The sequence below is a fragment of the Cetorhinus maximus genome, chromosome 11 (assembly GCF_964194155.1).
Source record: "Cetorhinus maximus chromosome 11, sCetMax3.hap1.1, whole genome shotgun sequence".
NCBI classification, from domain to species: Eukaryota; Metazoa; Chordata; class Chondrichthyes; order Lamniformes; family Cetorhinidae; genus Cetorhinus; species Cetorhinus maximus.
In genome coordinates, this window is record NC_135889.1 from 128,202,978 (window position 1) to 128,229,017 (window position 26,040).

Consider the following 26,040-nt stretch of genomic DNA (forward strand, 5'->3'; position numbering starts at 1 on the left):
TAGATTTCACAGTACCACCTTTTTTCTTTGAGGGGACATGTCTACACTGTATCCTTAGAATCTCGCTTTTGAATACCTCCCACTGATATGACACCATTTTCCCTCCTAGCAGCTGTATCCAGTTCACTCTCACCAATTTACTTCTCAACTTTGTGAAATTTGTCTCCCCCCAATTTAGAACTTGGCTTGCTGCATTGTTCCAGTGAAGCCCAACGCAAACTGGAGGAACAGCACCTCATCTTCCCACTAGGCACTTTACAGCCTTCCGGCCTGAATATTGAATTCAACAACTTTAGATCTTAAACCCCCATCCCCACCCCGTTTCCTCCCCCTCCCTTTTTTTTTGTTTTCAATAATTTAAATAGATTTCTCTTTTCCCACCTATTTCCATTATTTTTAAATCTACAACTAATACCTTGTCAATCTTTCCACCCCACCCCCACTAGAGCTGTACCTTGAGTGTCCTGCCATCCATGCTTAATTAGCACTTTTCTTAGATAATATCACCACCTTCAACACCTCTTTGATCCTTTTGTCTGTGACATCTTTTGATTATCTGCTCCTATCACTGCTTGCTTGTCCCTACAACCACCCCACCCTCAACTTCTCTCCCCCCGCCCCCTACCTTAAACCAGCTTATATTTCACCCCTCTCCTAACTATACTTCAGTTCTGTTGAAGGGTCGTGTGGACCCGAAATGTCAATTCTTTTCTTCTCCACCGATGCTGCCAGACCTGCTGAGTTTTTCCAGGTAATTCTGTTTTTGTTTTAGAACTTTTACTCCTGTTCTATCTTTGTCCTTTCCCATTCTGATGCTAACTCTATATTATGGTCACTTATCTCCAAACTGGTCCCCCATTGCTACTTCATCCACTTGCCCAGCTTCACTTCCTAAGACTAAATCTAGAATTGTGCCCTCTCTTGTAGGGCTTGTTACTTGCTGGCTGAAAAAGTTCTCAAGAATGCAATTCAAGCATTTTGTGCCCTTCACACTGTTTGTATCACAATTGATATTAGGATAGTTGATTTCTCCAACAATTACTGCCCTATTGTTTTTGTACTCAGAAATCTATCTACATATTTGCTCTTCTAACTCCCTTCCACTATTTGAGGGTCTATAGTACACTCCCAGCAGTGTGGCTGCCCCTTTTTTTATTTCAGAGCTTAATCTATATGGCCTCATTTGATGCTTCATATACTATACCATCCCTGCTCAGAGCTGTAATTCATTCTTTAACCAATAATGCTATACCCCCATCCTTTTTTATCCCTCTCCCTATCCTGCCTGAAAACTCTATACCCAGGGATGTTGAGCTGTCATTTTTGCCCCTCCTTAAGCTAAGTTTCCATTATAGCAATGATATCATGTCCAGCTGTGCCCTCAGCTCATTGGCTTTATTTCACTATGCTCCTTGCATTTACATATATACCTTTTAACAGTGTCAAATTCCTGTGCTGTACACTTTTTAACCTGTGCTTCTGCCTTTCAGGGTCACTCACTAATTCTCCATCTCCTGTTCCCTGCCCTGAATTTGCCCTCAGAATCACAGAATTTTAGTTGCACATAAGGAGGCCATTCGGCCCATCGTGTCTCCACAAGGTCTCCAAAATGAGCATTATGACATAGTGCCATTGGCCTCCTTTATCCCCATAGCCCTGCACATTGGCCAGGATTGTCGGGGGGGCTCAGCGGGGGTGATCGGAAGCGGGAGCGGCCACTAATTGGGCCACCGCCTGCGATCGGGCCACAGCTGCTATTTCACGCTGCCTGGCCAAATATCCGCCCGAGCTGCCTCAGGGAGCTGAAGCTTTTTGAACATAAAAAATAAATAATTTTAAAATGTTAATAACATGTCCCCTCAAGTAACTATCACATGAGCAGGAACATGTTGCAAATTAGCTTGAAAATTTTTTTTTAAATCACTGATCGAAACCTGATCCCGCCCATGGATAAGGTTTCGCAAAAAATCCAAAGGCCACTTGGCCTTTTCGCCTGCCCGCCAACCATAAGGTTGGGCAGGCAGCGAAAAATTTAACTTAATTACAACTTTAATGGTTTTAAGAGGCCTGTTAGTTGTCGGCAGGCGTGCTTCCGACTCCCGCGCACGCCCACCAACCGAAATATCGCGCGAGTGCGCGATGACTTCAGTGCACTCACCTGATGTCATCACACATCATTTTACGCTCATTCAGGTCGGGCGCAATATTCTGCACACTTTTTCTGTTCAAATAATCATCCAACACGCTCTTGAATGCCTCGATTGAACCTGCCTCTACCACACTTCCAGTCAGTGCATTCCAGACCTGAGCCACTCAATGTGTGAAAAAGTTTTTTCTCGCGTCACATTTGCTTCTTTTGAAGATCACTTTAAATCTGTGCCCTCTCGCTCTTGATCCTTTTACAAATGGGAACAGTTTCTCCCTGTCTACTCTGTCCAGCCCCCTCATGATTTTGAAAATCTCTATCAAATCTCCTCTCAGCCTTCTCCTCTCCAAGGAGAACAGCCCCAACCTCTCCAATCTATCTTCGTAACTGAAGTTTCTCATCCCTGGAACCATTCTTGTAAATCTCTTCTGCACTCTCTCCAATGTGTTCGCATCCTTCCTATAATATGGTGCCCAGAACTGTACACAATGCTCCAACTGAGGTCTAAGGAATGTCTTATATAAATTCAGCATAACTTCCCTGCTCTTGTACTCTATGCCCCTATTAATAAAGTCAAGGATACTATATGCTTTATTAACTGCTCCCTCCACCTGTCCTGTCACTTTCAAAAATCTATGCACATTTACACCCAGGTCTTTCTGCTCCTGCACCCCCTTCAAAATTTCACCCCTTATTTTATATTATCTGTCCATGTTCTTCCTACCAAAATGCATCACCTCACACTTCTCCGCATTGAACTTCATCTGCCACCTACCTGCCCACTCCACCAACTTGTCTATGTCCTCTTGAAGTTCTACACCGTCTTCCTCGCAGTTCACAACACTCCCAAGCTTCGTATCATCCCCTAAGTTTGAAATTGTCCCTTGCTCACCAAGATCTAGATCATTAATATGTATCAGGAAAAGCTAGGGTCCCAATGTTGACCCTTGGGCTTCCAGTCCAAAATGTATCCATTGACCATTACTCTCTGCTTCCTATTTTTCAGCCAATTTTGTATCCACGTTGCTACTGTCCCTTTTATTCCATGAAAAATAACTTTTCTCACAAGGCTGTTGTGTGGCACTGTATCAAATGCCTTTTGAAAGTCCATGTACACCACATCTACAGCATTACCCTCATCAACCTTTTCGGTCACCTCTTCAAAAAACTCCAGGAAGTTAGTTAAACATGATTTCCCATTTAGAAATCCATGCTGGCTCTTCCTTATCAACCCATATTTTTCCATGTGACTACTAAATCTATCCCAAATAATTGTTTCTAGAATCTTGCCCACCACTGAAGATAATCTGACTGATCTGTAATTGCTGGGTTTATCCTTACAACCTTTTTTGAAAAAGGGTGTAATGTTTATAATTCTGCAGTCCTCCGGTACCACCCCTGAGTCTAGGGAAGACTTAAAGGTTATAGCCAGTGCCCCTGCAATTTCTAATCTCACTTCCTTCAATATCCTTGGATGCATCTCATCCGGTCCCTGTGCTTTGTCAACTTTAATTACCGACAGTCTATTCAACACATCCTCCTCATCAATTTTGAACTCTTCTAGCGACAGAGTTTCAAGAACAAAGAACAAAGAATAAAGAAAAGTACAGCACAGGAACAGGCCCTTCGGCCCTCCAAGCCTGCACCGATCATATTGCCCGTCAACGAAAACATTTTGCACTTCCGGGGTCCGTATCCCTCTATTCCCATCCTATTCATGTATTTATCAAGCTGCCTCTTAAACACCACTATCGTACCTGCTTCCACCACCTCCTCTGGCAGCGAATTCCAGACACTCACTACCCTCCGCATAAAAAACTTGCCCCGCACATCTCCTCTATAGTTTTCTCCTCTCACCTTAAATCTATGTCCCCTAGTAACTGACTCTTCTACCGTGGGAAAAAGCTTCTGACTATCTTTCATCGTCTGTCACCATGTCTTGGGTAGCATCTACCTCCTTGGAAAAGATGAATGCAAAGTATTCATTTAATACCTCAGCCATGGCCCCTTCGTCCATGTGCAAATTCCCTTTTAGAGCCCTACTTGGTCCTACTCCTTCTTTTTCCACCCTTTTACTATTTATACACCTATAGAAGACTTTGGGATTCCCCTTTATGTTGGCTGCCAGTCTTTTCTCATAATCCCTCTTCACTTCTCTAATATGCTTTTTCACCTCCCCTCTGAACATTCACTTTTTCTTCTATATCTTAGTTTCTATCTCCTTTCTCATCCAGGGAGCTCTGGATTTGTTTGCCCTACCTTTTCCTTTCGATGGAATATACCTTGACTGTGCCTGAACCAATTCTTTTTTGAAGGTAGCCCATTGTTCAGCTGCAGTTTTTCCCGCCAATCTTTCGTACCAGTCTATCTGGCCCAGCTCCGTTCTTGCCCCATCGAAGTCGGCACACGCCCAGTTAATTATTCTTACTCTGGATTGCCTATCATTCCTTTTCTATCGTCATCCTAAAACATACAATACAATGATCACTATCTCCTAAATGTTCTCCCACTGACACTTGATCTACTTTGCCCACCTCATTTCCAAGAACCAGGTCCAACAGTGCATCTTTTCTTGTTGGATTGGACACATACTGCTGTACAAAATTCTCCTGAACACAATCTTGGAACTTTCGTCCCTCTCTGCCCTATACAATACCACTGTCCCAGTCTACATTTGGGCAATTAAGGCCCCCATTATAGCTACTCTATAATGCTTGCATCTCTCTGTAACTTCCTTGCAAATTTGTTCTTCCACCCCTTCTCACTAGTTGGCAGCCTATAGACTACACCGAGCAATGTTAATGCACCCTTTTTGTTCCTTATCTCTAGCCAAATTGATTCTGTCCTTGACCCCTCTGGGACATCCTCTTTCTCCAGCACTGCAATGCTCTCCTTAACCAATACCGCTTGGATGAGGGAAGTGAATGTACTATCGCCAATTTGTGGATGACACAAAAATAGGTGTGAAGGCAAGCAGTGAGGATGACTCAAGGAGTCTACAGAGGGATGTAGACAGGTTAAGTGAGTGGGCAAAAACTTGGTAAATGGAATATAATGTGGGAAAGTGTGAGGTTTTGCATTTTGGCAGGAAGAATAGAGGAGCTGAATATTAATTAAATGGAGAAAGACTGAAGGCTGCAGCACAGAGGGATTCGGGGGTCCTCATGCATGAATCCCAAAAAGTTGACATACAAGTTCAGGTAATAGGGAAGGCAAATGGAATTTTGGCCTTTATTTCAAATGGAATGGAGTATAAAAATAGGGAAGTCTAGCTAAAACTATTCAAGGCACTAGTTAGACCACACCTAGAACACTGTGAACAGTTTTGGTCCCCTTATCTAAGGAAAGATATACTGGCTTTGGAGGCAGTCCAGAGAAGGTTCACTAGGTTGATCCAGAGTGTAGAGGAATTTTCTTAAGAGGAGAGGTTTAGTAGGTTGGGCCTGTACTCACTGGAGTATAGAAGAATGAGAGGTGACCTTATTGAAACATATAAGATTCTTAGGGGGCTCGACAGGGTAGATACTGAGAGATTGTTTCCCCTTGTGGGAGAGTCTAGGACCAGAGGGCATAATCTCAGAGTAAGGGGGCGCCGATTTAAAACAGAGATGAGGAGGAATTTCTTCTCTCAGAGGCAAGTCAATCTGTGGAATTCTTTACCACAGAGGGCTGTAGAGGCTGGGTTGTTAAGTATATTCAAGGCTGAGATAGATAGATTTTTAATCAGTAAGGGAATCAAGGGTTATGGGGAAAAGGCAGGAAAGTGGGGTTGTGGATTATCAGATCAGCCATGATCTCATTGAATGGCAGAGCAGACTTGATGGGCCGAATGGCCTATTTCTGCTCCTACGTCTTATGGTCTTATTTCCTGGTTCCCTATTATTATTTCCCCAGCCTCATTCTCTAAGGAGCCTATGTACATTTTGGCCTCTCTCTTCCTTTTTATACATTTAATGAAGCTCTTACTGTCCATTTTTATATTACTTGCTAGATTACCCTCAAAGTTCATTTTCACCCTCTTTATTATTTATTTTGTCATCTTTCGTTGGTTTTTAAAACTTTCCCAATCTTTTGGCTTACCACTAATCTTTGCCACATTATATTTTTTTTCTTTCAATTTGATACTATCTTTAACTTCCTTGGTTAACCATGGTTGGTTTATCTCTTCCTAGAATCCTTCTTCCTGATTGGCACCCCATCCACAAACATTCATTCCCTCCACCACCAATGTGCCTTGGCAACATTGTGTACCATCTACAAGATGCAGTGCAGCAACTCACCAAGGCTCACCTTGCAAACCCATGACCATTACCATCTAGAAGGGCAAGTTGTCATGAAGCTTTTAATGTATATAATATTATTGGAAAATATTTTTCTTTTAAAATAGAGTTTTAGTCTGTGGGTGTGTCTTAAATGGATTAAAGACAGCTAGTCTGGGTGCTTTGATGTGTACTAATTTTGAGATGTAAGAGAGGTAGAGTGCATTTGCATTTTTTGAATACAGCATTCAAGTGGTGGGGTGAAACCTGCCACCTAGTGATCATATGTTTATGTTGCTAATAAAATTGATACTATAAAAGGGGTTTTATTGTTAGAAGAGATGGGTTCAAAGAGGTTAGTGATACATTGAGAATTTACATTCAATGAGCTGTGCTAGGTATAACTTCAGCAGTTTTTGTGTGTGCAGAGCAGAGGCAATGGAAGATCAAAGTAGCGGCAAGCCTCCAACTGTCTCCACAGGAACAAAAATGAAAGGAACTTCATTTTGAATTTGTAAGGTGAAAATGCTTTGCCTGATGTCTGGTTAAGTCTATGGGTTGCTGTTGCCTAAATGGAAATTAGTCTGAGAATTTGTTAAAAGTTATGACAGCAGTCATTTGTAGCCATGTGTATGTGTTTAATGTGTTGTAACTTAATAAAATGTTTAATTTAGTTTAATATAAAACCTCTCGTGAACTGGTGGTCTGAGTCCTGAATTTAGAGTTGCATCTCAAACATACCACTTAAAAATATAGGTTATGACAGTTGTTTAAAGTTTCCCTCTGGGATTTTTAAATAACTTAGCTTTACCGAAAGGCTGTCTCATAACACAAGGGCAGCAGACACATGGGAACACCACCAACTGGAAGTTCCTCTCCAAGTCACTCACCATCCTGAATTGGAAATATATCACCGTTCCTTCACTGTCGCTGGGTCAAAATCCTGGAACTCCCTCCCTAACAGCACTATGGTTGTACCTACACCACATGGACTGCAGCAGTTCAAGAAAGTAGCTCATCACCACCTCAAGGGCAACTAGGGATGGGCAATAAATGCTGGCCCAGCCAGCAAAGCCCACAAACCTTGAATGAAAAAAAAACATATTTGCCTCAGTGGCTATTAATTTTGTCCCAAATTATCATTTCTAGAATCGTCCGCACCACCAAAGTTAAACTGACTGGCCTACATACGAACATACGATTAGGAGCAGGAGGAGGCCACTCTGACCTTCAAGCCTGCTCCGCCATTCAATAAGGTCATGGCTGATCTGATTGTAACCTTCCCCTACACCTGATAACTTTTCACCCCCTTGTTTATCAAGAATCTATCTAGTTCCGCCTTAAAAATATTCAAAGACTCTACTTCCACCACCTTTTCAGGAAGGGAGTTCCAAAGACTCACAACCCTCTGAGAGAAAAAATTTCTCCTCATCTCTGTCTTAAATGGGGTACCTCAATTTTAAGCAGTGACCCCTAGTGCTAGATTCTGCCACAAGAGGAAACATCCTTTCCACATCCACCATCAGGATCTTATATGTTTCAATTAAGTCTCCTCTTACTTTTCTAAACTCCAGTGGATACAAGCCTAGACTATCTAACCTTTCCTCTAAGACAACCTGCCCATTCCTGGCATTAGTCTAGTAAACCTGGCCTGTAGTTGCTGGGTGTACCATTTGCAATTCTCCAGTCCTCTGGTACCATCCCTGAGCCTAAGGAAGATGAGAAAATTGTGGCCGGTGCCTCCATAATTTCCGCTATCACTTTTTTCAGTATCCTTGGATGCACCTCATCGAATCCTGATGCTCTGTAAACTCTTAGCTACAGACATCATATCCCATCCCTCCTCCTTATCAATTTAAATCTTTCTAATGTCTGAATTGCCTCGTCTTTTACCATGACATGTGCAGCATCTTGTTCTTTGGTACTCTTCCTTTTCCCATTTATACGCCAATAGCAGACTTTTGGTGCTCAGTTGTATTGTCCACCTGACATCTGTCATAAACACACTTTTTCTGCTTCATCTTAATCTCTACCTCTTTCATCATCCAGGGAGCTCTGGATTTGTTTACCCTACCTTTCCCCTTCAATATACCTTGACTGAATTTGAACTACTTCTTCTTTAAAGACAGCCTATTCTTCAGATATAGTTTTGCCTGCTAAACTTTGATTCTAATTTATTCGGCCCAGATCCATTCTTGCTCCATTGAAGTTGGCTTTTCCCCAGTTAATTATTCTTACTCTGGATTGTTCATTGTCCTTTTCCATAGCCAACCTGAGCCTTATGATACAGTGATTGCTGTCCCTTAAATGTTCCCCCACTGACACTTGACCTAATTGGTGCACCTAATTTCCAAGAACCAGGTCCAGCAGTGCCTTCTTTCTTGTTGGACTAGACACATATCGCTGTTGGAAATTCTCCTGAACACACTCTAGGGACTCTTGCCCCTCTCTGCCCTTTATACTACCACTGTCCCAGTCTATATTCGGATAGTTGAAGTCCCCCATTATGGCTTTTTTGCATCTCTGTAATTTCCTTGCAGAAATTACATCTTCCCACTTGTTGCTGGCCTATAGACTACATCGAGCAATGTAATTGCTCCTTTTTTTGTTCCTTAGGTCTAGCCAAATAGATTCTCTCCTTGACCCTCTGGGACATCCTCTCTTTCCAACATTGCAAGGTTTGCCTAAATAAAATACCGCCACCCTTCACCCTTTTCCTTCCTTTCTTATCTTTCCTGAATTCCTTGTGGCCAGGAATATTTAACACCCAGTCCTTCCCTTCTTTGAGCCAGGTCTCTGTTATAGCCACAAAATCGTAATCCACATGGCAATCTGCGTTTATAGCTCACCAACCTTATTTACACACTCCGCACATTCACATATACGTGCAGCAACCCCAAATTAGACTTTATTACTTTCACCCGTACACTGAATGCACCTAATAACTTACTATTTTGCATGCTCAGTTTGGGTTTCGCCAGGGTCACTCAGTTCCTGACCTCATTACAACGTTGGTTCAAACATGGGCAAAAGAGCAGAATTCCAAATATGAGGTGAGAGTGACTGCCCTTGACATCAAGGCAGCGTTTGACCGAGTGTGGCATCAAGGAGCCCTAGCAAAACTGCAGTCGATGGGAATCAGAGGGAAAACTCTCCACTGGTTGCAGTCATACCTAGCACAAAGGAAGTTGGTTGTGGTTGTTGGAGGTCAGTCACCTCAGTTCCAGGACATCACTGCAGGAGTTCCTCAGGGTAGTTTCCTAGGCCCAACCATCTTCAGCTGCTTCATCAATGATCTTCTTTCCAACATAAGGTCAGATGTGGGGAAGTTTGCTGATGATTGCACAATGTTCAGCACCTTTCACGACTCCTCAGATACGAAAGCAGTCCATGTCCAAATGGACAGGATTGGGCTGACAAGTGACAAGTAACATTCATGCCACACAAGTGCCAGGCAATGACTATCTAAAACAAGAGAGAATCTAACCATTACCCCATAACTTTACTGCACTGCAGGAATTCACCAAGTCTCCTTAGGCAGCACCTCCAAACCCACGACTGCTACCATCTAGAAGGACAAGGGCAGCAGGTTGATGGGGACACCACCATCTGGAAATACCCCTCTAAGTCACTCGCCATCCTGACTTGGAAATATATCGCCATTCCTTCACTGTCGCTGGGTCAAAATCCTGGAACTCCATTCCTAACAGCACTGTGGGTGTAACTATACCACATGGACTGCAGCAGTTCAAGAAGGCAGCTCACCACCGCTTTCTCAAGGACAACAAGGGATGCGCAATAAATGCTGGGTCAGCCAGTGAAGCCCATGTTAATTGAACGAAAAATGTTTTAAAAATTAAAATGGCATTGCCATCACTGAATCCCCCAGTATCAACAACCTGGGGCTTACTATTGACCAGAAACTGAACTGGACTAGCCATATAAATACTGTGGCTACAAGAGCAGGTCAGAGGCTAGGAATCATGCAGCAAGTAACACACCACCTGACTCCCCAAAGCCTGTCCACCATCTACAAGGCACGGTCCTTCAAGTTGACAAGGCACCAGGACCAAGGATATTGAAGGAAGTGACAGTAGAAATTGCAGGGGCACTGGCCATAATCTTTCAGTCTTCCCTACACTCAGGGGTGGTACCAGAGGAATGGAGAATTGCAAACATTACATGCTCATTCAAAAAAGGATAAGCCCAGCAATTACAGATCAGTCAGTTTAACTTCAGTGGTGGGCAAGATTCTAGAAACAATTATTTGGGATAGAATTAGTAGTCACATGGAAAAATATGGGTTGATAAGGAAGAGCCAGCATGGATTTCTAAAGGGGAAATCATGTTTAACTAACTTGCTGGAGTTTTTTGAAGAAGTAACAGAAAAGATCGATGACGGTAATGTTGTTGATGTGGTGTACATGGACTTTCAAAAGACATTTGATACAGTGCCACACAACAGACTTGTGAGAAAAGTTATTTTTCATGGAATAAAAGGGACAGTAGCAACGTGGATACAAAATTGGCTGAAAAATAGGAAACAGAAAGTAATGGTCAATGGATATTGTTCGGGCTGGAGGAAGGTTTGTAGTGGAGTTCCCCAGGGGTCAGTATTGGGACCCTTGCTTTTCCTGATATATATTACTAATCTGGATCTTGGTGTGCAGGGGACAAATTCAAAGTTTACGGATAATGCCAAGCTTGGGAGTGTTGTGAACTGCGAGGAGGACAGTGTAGAACTCCAAGAGGACATAGACAAGTTGGTGGAGTGGGCAGGTAGGTGGCAGATGAAGTTCAATGTGGAGAAGTGTGAGGTGATGCATTTTGGTAGGAAGAATATGGACAGGCAATATAAAATAAGGATGAAATTTTGAAGGGGTGCAGGAGCAGAAAGACATGGGTGTCTATGTGCATAGGTCATTGAAGGTGGCAGGACAAATGGAGAGAGCAGTTAATAAAGCATATAGTATCCTGGGCTTTACTAATAGGGGCATAGAGTACAAGAGCAGCGAAGTTATGCTGAATTTATATAAAACACTTGTTAGACCTCAGCTAAAATATTATGCACAGATCTGGGCACCATGTTATAGGAAGGATGTGAACACATTGGAGAGAGTGCAGAAGAGGTTTACAAAAATGGTTCCAGGGATGAGAAATTTCAGCTATGAGGATAGATTGGAGAGGTTGGGACTGTTCTCCTTGGAGAGAAGAAGGCTGAGAGGAAATTTGATAGAGATGTTCAAATCATGAGGGAGCTGGACAGAGTAGACAGGGAGAAGCTGTTTCCGTTTGTAAAAGGATCAAGAACGAGAGGGTACAGATTTAAAGTGATTTTCAAAAGAAGCAAATGTGAAGTGAGAAAAAATGTTTTCACACAATGAGTGATTCGGGTCTGGAATGCACTGACTGGAAGTGTGGTGGAGGCAGGTTCAATCAAGGCATTAAAGAGGGCATTAGATGTGCAAGGGCGCAGGTAACAGGCAGGGCAATGGCGTTAGGTCATAATGCTCATTTGGAGAGCTGGTGCAGGCACAATGGGCCAAAAGGCCTCTTTCTGTGCCATTAAAATTCTCTGATTCTGTGAGGTCAGGAGTGTGATGGAATACTCTCCACTTGCCTGGATGAGTGTAACTCCAGCAACACTCAAGAAACTTGACACCATCCAGGACAAAGCAGCTCACTTGATTGGCATAAAAACAAAAAACTACTGCGGATGCTGGAAATCCAAAACAAAAACAGAATTACCTGGAAAAACTCAGCAGGTCTGGCAGCATCGGCGGAGAAGAAGAGAGTTGACGTTTCGAGTCCTCATGACCCTTCAGCAGAACTGAGTGAAGTTAGGAGAGGGGTCTCCTAACTTCACTCAGTTCTGCTGAAGGGTCATGAGGACTCGAAACGTCAACTCTTTTCTTCTCCGCCGATGCTGCCAGACCTGCTGAGTTTTTCCAGGTAATTCTGTTTTTGTTTTGTCACTTGATTGGCACCCTATCCACAAACATTCACTCCCTCCACCACCGATGCACAGTAGCAGCAGTGGATAGCATCTACAAGATGCACTGCAGGAACTCACCAAGGCTCCTGAGACAGCACCTTCCAAACCCACGACTACTACCATCTAGAAGAACAAGGGCAGCAGATAGATGGGAACACCATCACTTGGAAGTTCTCCTCCAAGCCACTCACCATCCTGGCTTGGAATTATATCGCTGTTCCTCATTGTCGCTGGGTCAAAATCCTGGAACTCCCTCCCTAACAGCACTGTGGGTGTACCTACACCACATGGACTGCAGCAGTTCAAGAAGGCAGCTCACCACCATCTTCTCAAGGGCAACTAGGGATGGGCAATAAATGCTTGCCCAGCCAGCGACACTCACAGCCCGTGAATGAATAAAAGAAAACTACTTACGAACACACAAACTTATAAATTAGGAACAGGAGTAGGCCACTTGGCCCCTCGAGCCTGCTCTGCCATTCAATAAGATCATGGTTGATCTGATTGTGACCACTACTTTCCTTGCCACCCCCCGATACCCTTTGACTGCCTTGTCAACCAAGAATCTGTCTAACTCAGCCTTGAAAATATTCAACAGGTCTGGCAGCATCGGCGGAGAAGAAAAAACGTTAACTGATTTCTTCTCCGCCGATGCTGCCAGACCTGCTGAGTTTTTCCAGGTAATTCTGTTTTTGTTTTGGATTTCCAGCATCCGCAGTAGCTTTTAGCTTTTTGTTTTTATCTTTGAAAATATTCAATGTCCCAGCCTCCACTGCTCTCTGAGGAAGAGAATTCCACAGGCTGACAACCCTCTGAGGGAAAATTTCTCCTCATCTCCGTCTTAAACGGGAGACCTCTTATTTTTAAACTGTGGCCCCAAGGGGAAACATCCTTTCAGCATTACCCTGTCAATTCCCCACAGGAGCTTCTATTAATAGTCGTTTGGTAGTACAGGACTTGAGTATTGCAGAAAAAAGAGACATGTCAAAGCTTTTCGTGTTACACTCATCAGGACACTTCACAAGAACACCAATATAAGGGGGGAAACAACTTATACTGTAAGTGAAGAGAGTGCTGATTGGTTGGCAAGTGGCATTGCCATGGAGAATGCACCACTGATGGAGGCTGACAGTTAACTGCCAAGCATTATTTGAAATTTAAACCAGGGAACTTGACCCTGATTGGTCAAGGCATTGACCTGAGGAATGAGTCAGCAAATGGCTGCACTTACTTTGTTTAGCTGAAACAGGCTGAATGTGTGTACATGTTCTTTCTCTCTGCAAAGAACAGGGCCCTATGTAACTTCCAATACCCACAAATGTGCCACCCAGCGAGCCTGACTGACAATCTTAAATTGGTTGTCAGCGTAATTCTTAGCACATTGAGGATTATTTAGCAAATGTTGTCCAATCGCAGAATCACATCTAACGTTGGACTCTGTGTTTTGAGTTTTGCAAGTACGGGCTGGTTGCGTACGGTCTGGACCCTGCCCGATATGAACAGCGGCTGAGACCTGCTGTTTGATATGATCCGCCAGTCTTTGGGGACATACGGCCTACATACCTAACATCACACTGACACTGAAATTCATATACCACATCACTCATTTGTGTGGTAGGCAGAATGTCCTTTTGGCTTGACGGCAGCATCCTGTTAGTGGTGAATACCACTCATGTTGCTACTGCATAGTAGCAGCGTGAAACAGCTAGCTTCACCTGTTACTCACATTTGAGATTCCTTACCCTTCCAGGGTAACCTGAGGTAGACTGGGCACCTTTCAGGGCTGAAAGTGACGGCCTTCGGCCCATTCATGGGTTTGTGTGATATACAGCATGAAATGATCTGATCAGGATAGCCCATTATGCTGCAGGATGTCTTTGATGCCCTTATTTCTGCAACACGGTGTCCAACATTAGATGTGATTCTGTGATTGGATAACATTTGCTAAATAATCCTCTGTGTTCTAAGAATTACGCTGACAACAATTTAAGATTGTCAGTAGGGCTTGCAGTGTGGCACATTTGCTATACTGGAAGCTACATATATTAATACACAGGGCCCTGTTCCTTGCAGAGAGAAAGAACGTGTACACACATTCAGCCTGTTTCAGCTAAACAAAATACGTGATAACCATTCGCTAACTCATTCCTCAGGGCAATGCCTTGACAAATCAGGGTCAAGTTGCCTGGTTTAATTTTCAAATTATGCTTGGCAGTTAACTGTCAGTCACCATTATTGGTGCACTGGCCATGGCGATGCCACTTGCCAACCAATCAGCACTGTCTTCTCATACAGCACAAATTGTTGTCTTCACCTTATATTGGTGTTCTTGCAAGTGTCCTGACGAGTGCAAGATGAAAAACTTAGAGGTGTCTCTTTTTTCAGCAATACTTAAGGATCTTATATGTTTCAATAAGATCATCTCTCATTCTTCTAAACTCCAATGGATACAGGCCCAGCCTGTCCAACCTTTTCTCATAAGATAACACCCCCCCATCCCAGGGATCAGCCACGTGAACCTTCTCTGAACTGCTTGTAATGCAATTATATCCTTTCTTGAGAAAGGAAACCAAAACTGTACAGAGTACAGACGTGGTCTCACCAATACGCTGTACAGCTGTGGCAAAACTTCCCTACTTTCATAAAAGCAAAATACTGCAGATGCTGGAAATCTGAAATCAAAACAGAAAATTCTGGAAAAACTCAGCAGGGCTGACAGCATCCGTGGAGAGAGAAACAGAATTAATGTTTCAAGTCCAATTTGACACTTCTTCATAAATCAGTTATAAACGTTAACTCTGTTCCTCCCTCCACAGATGCTGCCAAACCTGCTGGGATCTTCCAGCATTTTCTGTTTTTCTTCCTTACTTTTATCTTCCATTCCCCTTGTGATAAACACAAACATTCCATTTGCCTTCCTAATCACTTGCTGTATCTCCATACTATCTTTTTGTGATTCATGTGCCAGGACACCCAGATGTACCTCAGAGTTCTGCAATTTTTCTCCATTTAAATAGTATACTGTTTTTCTATTCTTCCTGCCAAAGTGGACAAGTTCATATTTTCCCACATTACACTCCATCTGCCAAATTTTTGCCCACTCACTTAACTTGTCTATATCCCTTTGCAGACTCCTTAAGTCCTGCTCATAACTTACTCTCTTACCTATCTTTGTGTCATCAGCAAATTTAGCTGCCGTATATTTGTTCCCTTCATCCAAGTTATTAATATAAATTGTAAATAGTTGAGGCCCCAGCACAGATCCCTGTGGCACACCATTCATTACATCTTGCCAACTGGAAAATGACACATTTATCCCTACTCTCTGCTTCCTGTTAGCTAACCAATCCTTTATCCATGTTAATACGTTACCCACTACACTATGAGCTCTTATTTTGTGTAGTAACCTTTGATGTGGCACCTTATCAAATACCTTCTGTAAACCCATGTTCACCGTATCTACAGGTTCCCCTTTATCCATGTTTCTTGGCACTTCCTCAAAGAACTGCAATAAATTAGTCAAACATGATTTCTCTTTCACAAAACCATGTTGACTCTGCCTGATTGCATTGAGATTTTTTAAGTACCCCACTATAACCTCCTTAATAATAGATTCCAGCAATTTCCCTATGACAGATGTCAGGCTAGCTGGCCTGTTGTTTCCTGTCTTCTGTCTCCCTCCTTTCTTGAACTGAGGAGTCAATTTCACTATTTTCCAATCTAATGAAAAATTTCCAGAATCTAGGGAATTTTGGAAAATTACAACCAATGCATCTAATATTTCCACAGCCACTGCTTTTATGACCCTAGGATGAAGTCCATCAGGTCCTGGGAATTTGCCAGCTTTTAGTTCTAATAGTTTTCTCAGTACTTTTCCTTGTGATTGTAATTGGTTTAATTACAGCACCTTCCAAACCCGTGACCACCTAGAAGAACAAGGGCAGCAGACACATGGGAACATCACCACCTGGAAGTTCTCTCCAAGTTATACATCATCCTGACTTGGAAATATATCGCTGTTCCTGCACTGTTGCTGGGTCAAAATCCTGGAACTCCCTCCCTAACAGCACTGTGAGTGTACCTACACCACATGGACTGCAGGGGTTCAAGCAGGCAGCTCACCACCACCTTCTCAAGGGCAATTAGGGATGGGCAATAAATGCTGGCCCAGCCAGCAACGCCCACATCCCCTGAACGAATAATATAAAGTGCCTCCCTCCGTTTCACCTCTTTATTTACAAGTATTTCTGGGGTGTTATTTGTGTCTTCTACAATGAAGACAGACATAAAATATCTGTTCATCCCTTCCACCATTTCTTTAATTCCCATTATTCATTCCCGAGACTCTCTCTCTAGAGGTCCCACTTTCACTTATTTACTCTTTTCCTTTTTTAAATACTTGTCGAAGCTCTAAATATCTGGTTTTATTTTGCTAGCTACCTTTCTCTCGTGCTCTATTTCTCCCTCCTTATTATTTTCCATTATTATATATATATCACGTTCTGATTATCATTACCCGCATTGCTTCCTCGCTCTCTTGTCTTTCCCTTTCCTTTAGTTTAGCACATCTTACCTCACGTGACCCCTCGCCCCCACCATTTAGTTTAAAGCCTACATAGAGTTCATGCCCTGGTTCACGTAGAACAACTTCTGGCTCACTTATGGTTAACAGGGTGGTGGTGGTGGTGGCATAGTGATAATGTCACTGGGCTAGTGATTCAGAGGCCCAGACAAATGCTTTGGGGACATGGGTTCAAATCCCACCATGGCAGTTGGCGGAATTTATATTCAATTAATAAATCTAGAATTAAAAGCTTATCTAATGGTGAACGTGAAACATTGTCGATTGTTGCAAAAGACCCATTTGATTCACTAATGTCCTTCACGGAAGGAAATCTGCTGTCCTTACCTGGTCTGGCCTACATGTGATTCCAGACCCACAGCAATGGGGTTGACTCTGAACTGCCCTCTGAAACGGCTGAGCAAGCCACTCAGTTGTATCAAACCACAGCAAATTTCTAAAAGGAATGAAACCAGATGGACCACCAAGCATCGACCTAGGCACCAGAAACAACAATGGCAAACTCAGCCCTGTCAACCCTGCAAAGTCCTCCTTACTAACATCTGGGGCCTTGTGCCAAAATTGGGAGAGCTGTCCCATAGACTAGTTAAGCAACAGCCTGGCATAGTCATACTCACGAAATCATACCTTACGGACAATGTCCCAGACACCTCCATCATCATCCCTGGTTATGTCCTGTCTAAGGATACAGAAGGAGGGTTGGCTGAGAGCCCAAACATCCATTACTTGGATGAAACAGCTGAGCCCCAGACAAAACAATGTTTGATTGTCAGCCCCAGTTCTCTGATCTCTTCTGTCAATTTCACAATGTTTACAATTTCACATGTGGAGATTTCGAGTGCTTGTAGTTGTTACTTTAATACTTGTATTCGGTTGTAGTTTAACATAGTGGAAAGTAATGAATCGATGACTATTTTTAGTAAAGCTTTTTTTTACACATCCTATTGTACCTATAGGGTTCATTGGTTTTATATAGTGTATAGTGGGTGAATGGACATGGAAGTGCCATAGCTTGGCAAAGGGGGCATGAGGAGCCATGGAAGGGTGGGAGGGGGGTATAGCTTGACATGGGGGCCATATGCGGCCCTGGGGCGATGGGTGCGGGCGTCCAAAATGACATTGATGGGGCACTGGGAGTGTATGGGGGTTGTGGGGTGGGTCAGCTGGCCCGACTGCAGCTCACACCTGCATTCCGGCAATAAAGATCCTGCCTTTGTGGGAACTTTCTCCCATGGCAGGTGGGCTGAGCCTGGAATTGTCCCAAATTCTCACCTTGAGAATGAAAATTCAGGCCATGGTCCCAAAGGCACAGTGGTGTCCTGAAGTTTCCACATGGTACAGGAATTGCAAACAACAAGCCTCAGAGACCCATCCATGACATAAACATAAACTCTTCCATTCCCTCTTTAACAATCGAGCAATGCCCGGTTGAACTATAAATCCCAATTCTAGACCTCTAGACATGCTCTGAGCATCTAACTTTATTAAATTCTTAATGTCCCAGCCCCTAATTTAAAAAAAAATTGATGAGGCTGAGGGGGTATAGGGCTGGAGTTGGGTGAGGTGGGATGAGGGGAAAGGGTGAGGAGTGGTGGGGGTGAGAGCAGTGGGGGTGAGGGGCGATGGGGGTGAGGGGGAGGGTGAGGGTGGAGAGGTATGGTGTTGGTGAGAGCAATGGGGTGAGGGCTTGGGGGGGTGAGAATGGATGGGGTGAGGGGCAGTAAGAGTGGAAGGTTGGGGCAAGGGGGGTGGGGGTGAAGCAGGTAGGGGTAGGGGTTAAGGACCAGAGGGGGCGAGAGGGCTGGGGTGAAGGGGATGAGGGTGGGCAAATGAGGGGCAGTGAGGCTGAGGGCGTAAGGGGTGTAGGGTGGTGGCATTGAGGGTGGTGAGGTTGAGAAGGGTGAAGGAAGGTGCAGATGGGGGGAGCGGGTGAGTGGCAGTGGGGTTGAGGGATGGTGAGCGTGAGGAGGGGGGTGAGGGGCATGGTGGTGAGGGGGATGATGGTTGTGTGGGTGAGGGGGCTGAAAGGTCGTGGGAGTGAGGCACAGTGGGGTGAGCAGAGTGGTGGTGAAGGGGTGGTGGGGTAAGAGGGGTTGGGGGATGTGAGGTGGTTGGGCGTGAGGGGGTGAGTTTTGAGGTGGCAGTGAGGGGTGAGGGGGTGGAATTGTGAGGGTCGGTGGGAGTGAGGAAGGGTGAAGATAGATGCAGGTGAGAGGGGCGATGATCGGTGGGGGTGAGGGGAGTGAGGGGGTGAGGAGCGGTGCGGGTGAGGAGGGTGAAATTCTGTGGGCGGGGTGGGGTTGAGAGGCAGTAGGGATGAGGGGTGAGGAAGTGAGGGGCGGACGGGACCTACCTGTTCTGTGGTGAGTGGGGTGCTGATCTCCTCTCCCCTCAGAATGATGGAACGCTGAGTCAGAAGCTCCGCGAGTTGGAAGGAATCTAAACCCAACAAATCACTGACATTGCTGAGCACTGCGAGCAGAGTGGAGAGAGTGGAAAGAGAGGCGGGGTGGGGGGGGGGGCGGGAGAGAGAGAGAGAGCGAGGGAGAAAAAGAGATAGAGGGAGTGAGAGAGCGAGACAGAAAGAGAGAGGGAGGGAGGGAGGGTGGGGGCGAAAGCGCGACGGGGAGAGAGTGGGAGGAGGTGAGGAAGCGAGGGCGGGGAGAGAGCGAGGGAGAGGGAAAGAGAGAGAGGGGAAGGGGAAGAAAGATAGGGAAAAAGAGCAAAAGGGGAGAGTGGGAATGATGCAGATGGGTAGAAATCAAGGCGGGGAGAGAGAGAGGGAGAGAGAGTGAACAAAAAAGGGGAGAAGAAGGGAGGGAAAGAGAGCGAGAGATGGAGAGAGAGAGTGATAGAGGGGGCACAGAGGGGGAGCAAGAGGGGAGAGAAAGCGAGAGGGGGAGAGAAAGAGAGGGTTACTGCATGATTAACATGACTGAGCTGGAAGATGCTTCTGCTGAACTTTCCCATGGATATGTTACAGTCTCAACACCTGACCCCATGTACCTTCTTTAGTTGATATCTGAGCACCTCCAGCAGTGATGAACTCAATGTTTCCAAGCTGTAACACTCCGGACAGCAACTTGAAAACATCATGGATTTCCTCACTGTCAAACTCCATCACCAAAAGAGCATCCTGGAGAGAAGGGAAAAATTAAGGGTGGCTTCATCCACTTCACACAAGACACTGCCCACCACATTCACCCTCTCCCCATGTATCATGCACTTCCCTATGCGTCATGACTCTTCACCAGGAGCCATGAACCTCTCCCATGGGTCATGACCCCTCCCCATGGTCATGACCTCTTCCCATTAGTCATGACTTCTCCCCATGGGTTATGACCCCTCCACAAGGCCATGACTCCTTCCCAGAGGCCACAACTCCTCCCATCAGTCATGACCCTCCCCCATGGGTCATGACCCTACCCTACGGGCCATGACCCGTCCCCATTGACCATGGCCCATCCTCTCCCCATCATCCATGAGGGTCAGTGCTGGGAGGACAGCCCTGACCCCCAACACCAAACCCCCTAACTGATCCAACTGTTGATCCTTGCCCCCAATGCCAGCCTCTGACCCGCGACTTCTGGTAAACTCCAGCTCTCTTGTCTGTGGATAACTTCCTGCTCAGTGGCACTTCATACATTTCAACTCACCATTACTTTCTCAAACATCACTTTGTCTTCCAGACTCTCGCCTCTCACACACCTCGACTGCCCCAGGTAATGATAGGATTCTGCTTCTGACAGGTACAAGGCCTCTAGTCAATGAGTGAAGGGATAGAGACACAGGTCAGTGTAAGAGAGACTCACTCCTGGCTCCAACATCACAATGACAACCAGCCTCCCCATCCCCAAACCCCTCCCCATGCCCACCATTTCTCCCCATCCCCACCCTCTCCCCATCCCCACTCCCTCCCCATCCCCACACTTTTTCAATCAGTTAGGGGTGCGGGAGGGGACAGGAGACTATGCTTGAGTGAGACAGAGACCGAGTGAGTAGCAAGTTAGGTTCACATCCTAAGCCCTGGTATGTCTTTTTCAGGTTTAAATATAGATTAAGAATCGAGCTCTGACATAGAACTGACAACTTTCAAGTAGCTCAAACTGGGAACTGCCTGGTAGTGGCAGTTATCTGCCAAACAACTGAAAGCAACTAGCTTGTTAAGCAGGGAACTACTGGTAGTGGCAGTTATCTGTCAATCAGCTGAAAGCAGTTGGTTCAATTGGTGTTAATTACGTAGCAGGAAGTGAAACGAGCTAGTTACTCATCAGAGGGTCTATATATGCGTGAAATGGAGACTGAGTAAGTAGCGAATTAGCCTCACATGGGAATTCGGTGCACGGGGGGGAAAGAGGTTCAATATACACAGGAATTATTCATAGTTAATTAAGAAGATAATTAAATTAAGTTAACTAAATAACATAAGTAACAATGGTGTTCTGTTGCAGCTGTGGAATATGGATGCCTTTGGATGCCAAGGCGATCCATGACAAACACGTCTGCAGGAAATATAAGCAGCTTGAGGAATTCCGGATCAGGATTATTGACCTTGGAGCTGAACTGTAGACATTGCGCAACATAAGGGGGGGTGGGGGAGAAATACCTCGACACTTTGTTTCAGGAGACGGTCATGCCTTTTACAATTGGGTCATCTGTTTTGGTCAGTGGTCAGGAACAGGAGGATGTGACCATGAGTGAGGCAGTAAAGGGACCAAGTAGACATTGCAATTTTCAAACAGGTTTGAGGTGCTCAAACCCTGTGTGACAAAAGGTCTGCAAAGTGGATGAATGAGCTGGCCATGGCACTGTGGTACAGGAAGCCATTCCAGTTGAGGGAGCTAACAGGAATGTAGTGGTGGTAAAGGACAGTATAGTGAGGGGGATTGACACTGTTCTCTGCAGCATCGGGCAAGAGTCCAGATGGCTATATTGTCTGCTCCGTGCCGGGGTTCAGGACATCTGCTCAGGGCTGGAGCGAAACTTGCAGTGGGAGGAGGAGGATCCAGTTGTCGTAGTTCATGTAGGTACCAATGACATAGGTAGAACTAGGAAAGAGGTTCTGCAAAGTCAGTATGAGGAGCAAGGTACTAAATTGAGAAACAGAACCTCAAAGGGAATAATCTCTGAATTATTACCTAAGTCACGTGCAAATTGGCAGAGGACAAATAAGACCAGAAACTGAACTAGACTAGCCATATAAATACTGAAGCTACAAGAGCAGGTCATAGGCTAGGAATCTTGCAACGAGTAACTCACCTCCTGACTCCCCAAAGCCTGTCCATCATCTGCAAGGCACAAGTCAGGAGTGTGATGGAATACTCCCCACTTGCCTGGATGAGTGCAGCTCCAACAACACTCGAGAAGCTTGACACCATCCAGGACAAAGCAACCCGCTTGACTGGCACCACATCCACAAACATTCACTCCCTCCACCACCGACGCACAGTAGCAGCAGTGTGTGTGCCATCTACAAGATGCACTGCAGCAACTCACCAAGGCTCCTTAGACAGCACCTTCCAAACCCACGACCACTACCATCTAGAAGGACAAGGGACACAGATAGATGGGAACACCACCATTGCAAGTTCCCCTCCAAGCCACTCACCATTCTGACTTGGAAATATATTGCCGTTCCTTCACTATCGCTGGGTCAAAATCCTGGAACTCCCTCCCTAACAGCACTGTGGGTGTACCTACACCACATGGACTGCAGCAGTTCAAGAAGGCAGCTCACCACCACCTTCTCAAGGGCAATAAATGCTCGCCCAGCCAGCGAACCCCACAACCCGTGAATGAATAAAAAAAAGAGACATGAATACGTGGCTCAAAGACTCATGAGGGAGAAGTGGGTCCCAGTTTGTGGGGCACTGACGTCAGTACTGGGGAAAGTGGGGGCTGTACTGTTGGGACGGTTTACACCTGAATTGGCTGGCACTAATGTCGAAGGCTAGTATTTGAAATATTGCTGAAAAAAGAGGCATGTCTATGCTTTTCATTTTACACTCGTCAGGACACTTTGCAAAGAAACCTATCTAAGGGGAAAAACAACAATTTATACTGTATGAGCAGAGAGTGCTGATCGGTTGGAAAGTGGACACTGATTGGTAGAGGCGTTGCTATGAAGAATGCAGCAGTGACGGTGACTGACAGTTAACTGCCAAGCATTGTTTGAAATTGAAACCAGGCAGCTTGACCCTGGTTGGTCAAAGCATTGCCCTGGGGAATGAGTCAGTGAGTGGCTGTCACTTATTTTGTTTAGCTGAAACAGGCACAATGTGTGTACATGTTCTTTCTGTCTGCAAAGAACAGGGCTCTGTGTATTAATATATGTAGCTTCCAGTACACGCAAATGCACCACACTGTGAGCCCTACTGACAATCTTAAATTGGTTGTCAGCGTAATTCTTAGCACATTGAGGATTATTTAGCAAATGTTGTCCAATCACAGAATCACATCTAATGTTGCACACTGTGTTTTGAGTTTTGCAAGTACGGGCTGGTTGGGTACGGTCTGTACCCTGCCCAATATGAACAGCGGCTGGGACCTGCTGTTTGATATGATCCGCCAGTCTTTGGGGACATACGGCCTACATACCTAGCACTGACACTGAAATTCATATACCACATCACTCATTTGTGTGATAGGCAGAAAGTCTTTTTGGCTTGACGTCAGCATCCTGTTAGTGGCGAATACCACTCGTGTTGCTACTGCATAGTAGCAGCGTGAAACAGCTAGCTTCACCTGTTGCTCAAATTTTTGAGATACTTTGCCCAGTAATAGCTGTAAATCAGGACAGGGAGGGGAGGGAGGAACTTGGTGAAATTACAACCATGAGGGAAGTGGTGCTGAGCAAACTGATGGATCTGTGGGCTGACAAATCTCTGGGTGCTAACGGACTTCATCCTAGGATCTTAAAAGAGGTGGCTAATGAGGCAGTAGATGGATTGGTGTTAACTTTCCAAAATTCGCTAGATTCTGGAAAGGTTCCATCAGACTGGAAAGTAGCAAATATAACCCCTCTATTCAAGAAGGGAGGGAGGCAGAAAACAGAAAACTATAAGCCAGTTGGCCCGATGTCTGTCGTGGGGAAGGTGTTAGGGTCAATCATTAAAGAGGTTACAGCTGGGCAGTTAGAAAAATTCGAGGTAATTGGGAAGAGTCAAAATGGTTTTTTGAAAGGGAAATCATATTTAACTGACTTATTGGAGTTTTTTGAAGGAGTAACATGTGTTGTGGTTAAAGGGGAACCTGTAGACATCCTGTAGATCAAAGGTTATTGCAGAAAATAAAAGCTCATAGTGTAGGGGGTAACATATTAGCCTGGATAGAGGATTGGCTGGCTGGCAGAAAACAGAGAGTATGCATAAATGGGTCTTTTTCTGATTGCCAAGATGTGACTAGTGGAGTCCCACAGGGGTCTGTGCAGGGACCTCAACTTTTTACAATTGATATCAATGACTTAGATGAGGGGAGTGAAGGCATGGACACTAAATTTTCAGATGGCACAAAGATAGGTAGGAAAGTAGATTGTGAAGAAGACATAAGAAGGTTGCAGACAGATATAAATGGGTTGAGTGAGTGGGCAAAAATCTGGCAGATGGAGTATAATGTGGGAAAATGTGAAATTGTTCACTTTGGCAGGAAAAATAAAAAAGCAGAGTATTACTTAAATGGAGAACGGCTGCAGAATTCCGAGGTACAGAGGGATCTAGGTGTTCTATTGCATGAGTCACAAAAAGTTAGTATGCAAGTACGGCAAGTAATTATGAAGGCTAATGGAATGCTATCCTTTATTACAGGAGGAATTGAACATAAAAGTAAGGATGTTGTTTTTCAGTTATACAGGGCATTGGTGAGACCGCACATTGAATACTGTGTGCAGTTTTGGTCTCCTTATTTAAGGAAGGATGTAAATGAGTTGGAGACGTTTCAGAGGAGGTTTACTAGATTGATATAAAAGCAAAATAATGCTGATGCTGGAATACTGAAATAAAAACAGAAAATGCTGGAAAAACTCAGCAGGTCTGGCAGCATCTGTGGAGAAAGAAACAGAGTTAATATTTCGAGTCCGTATGACTCTGAAGAGTTTCTTCTGAATAAGAGTCATACAAGCTTGAAGTGTTAACTCTGTTTCTCTCTTCACAGATGCTACCAGACCTGCTGAGTTTTTTTTTATTTGAGATATGGGTGTCACTGGCTGGGCCAGCATTTATTGCCCATCCTTAGTTACTCTTAAGAAGGTGGTGGTGAACTGCCTTCTTGAACCACTGTAGTCCCTATGGTTTAGGTACACCCACAGTAGTGTTAGGGAGGGAGTTCCAGGATTTTGACCCAGCATTTTCTGTTTTTACTAGTTTGACAGCTGGAATGAGCAGGTTGTCTTATGAGGAAAGGTTGGACAGGCTGGGCTTGTTTCCACTGGAGTTTAGAAGAGTGAGGGGTAATTTGATTAAACTAGGGGGCACTGTTTTAAAATTAGGGGTCACACTTTTAGGACAGAGATGAGGAGAATTTTTGCTCTCAGAGGGTTGTATGACTGGAATTCTCGGCCTCAGAGGGTGGTGGAGGCGGGGTCATTGAGTATTTTTAAGGCGAAAGGTAGCTAGATTCCTGTTAGGCAAGGGAATCAAAGGTTATCGGGATTAGTTGGGAATGTGGAATTCGAAACACAAAATGATCAACCATGATCTTACTGAACGGTGGAGCAGGCTCGAGGGGCCAAGTGGCCTATTTCTACTCCTACTTCATATATCCCCATCCCCATCCATCCTCATCCCCACCCCTCCCCATCCCCCTTTCCATCCCCACCCTCTCCCTTCAACCCCACGTCCTCCCCATCCTCACCCCTCATCCGCCATCGTTCCCTATTCCACCCTATCATCTCCTCACCCCATTCCCAGCCCCACCCTTTATCACCATCATCACATCCGCCCCACCCCCACCCACACCCCCATGCCCACCCTATCAACTTCCCACCCCCATCCTCTCCCTTGCATCTTCTTCCATTGTGTGTGGTGTGGGGGGTTGGGGTGGGAGTGGGATGCGGGGCTGGATG

At 44.9% G+C, this 26,040-nt stretch overlaps 1 protein-coding gene across 1 annotated transcript in view; it reads right to left on the minus strand.

Moving 5' to 3' along the window:
- LOC144686925 (unconventional myosin-X-like) overlaps nucleotides 1-26,040 on the minus strand; it is a 184,120-nt gene that overhangs the window by 100,576 nt on the left and 57,504 nt on the right. The window contains exons 9-11 of the mRNA XM_078552775.1: nucleotides 20,639-20,742; nucleotides 19,989-20,118; nucleotides 19,336-19,454 (exon numbers count right to left, since the gene is read on the minus strand). Of these exons, the coding sequence (XP_078408901.1) occupies nucleotides 19,336-19,454; nucleotides 19,989-20,118; nucleotides 20,639-20,742 (353 nt within the window). The remainder of the gene's footprint in view (nucleotides 1-19,335; nucleotides 19,455-19,988; nucleotides 20,119-20,638; nucleotides 20,743-26,040) is intronic.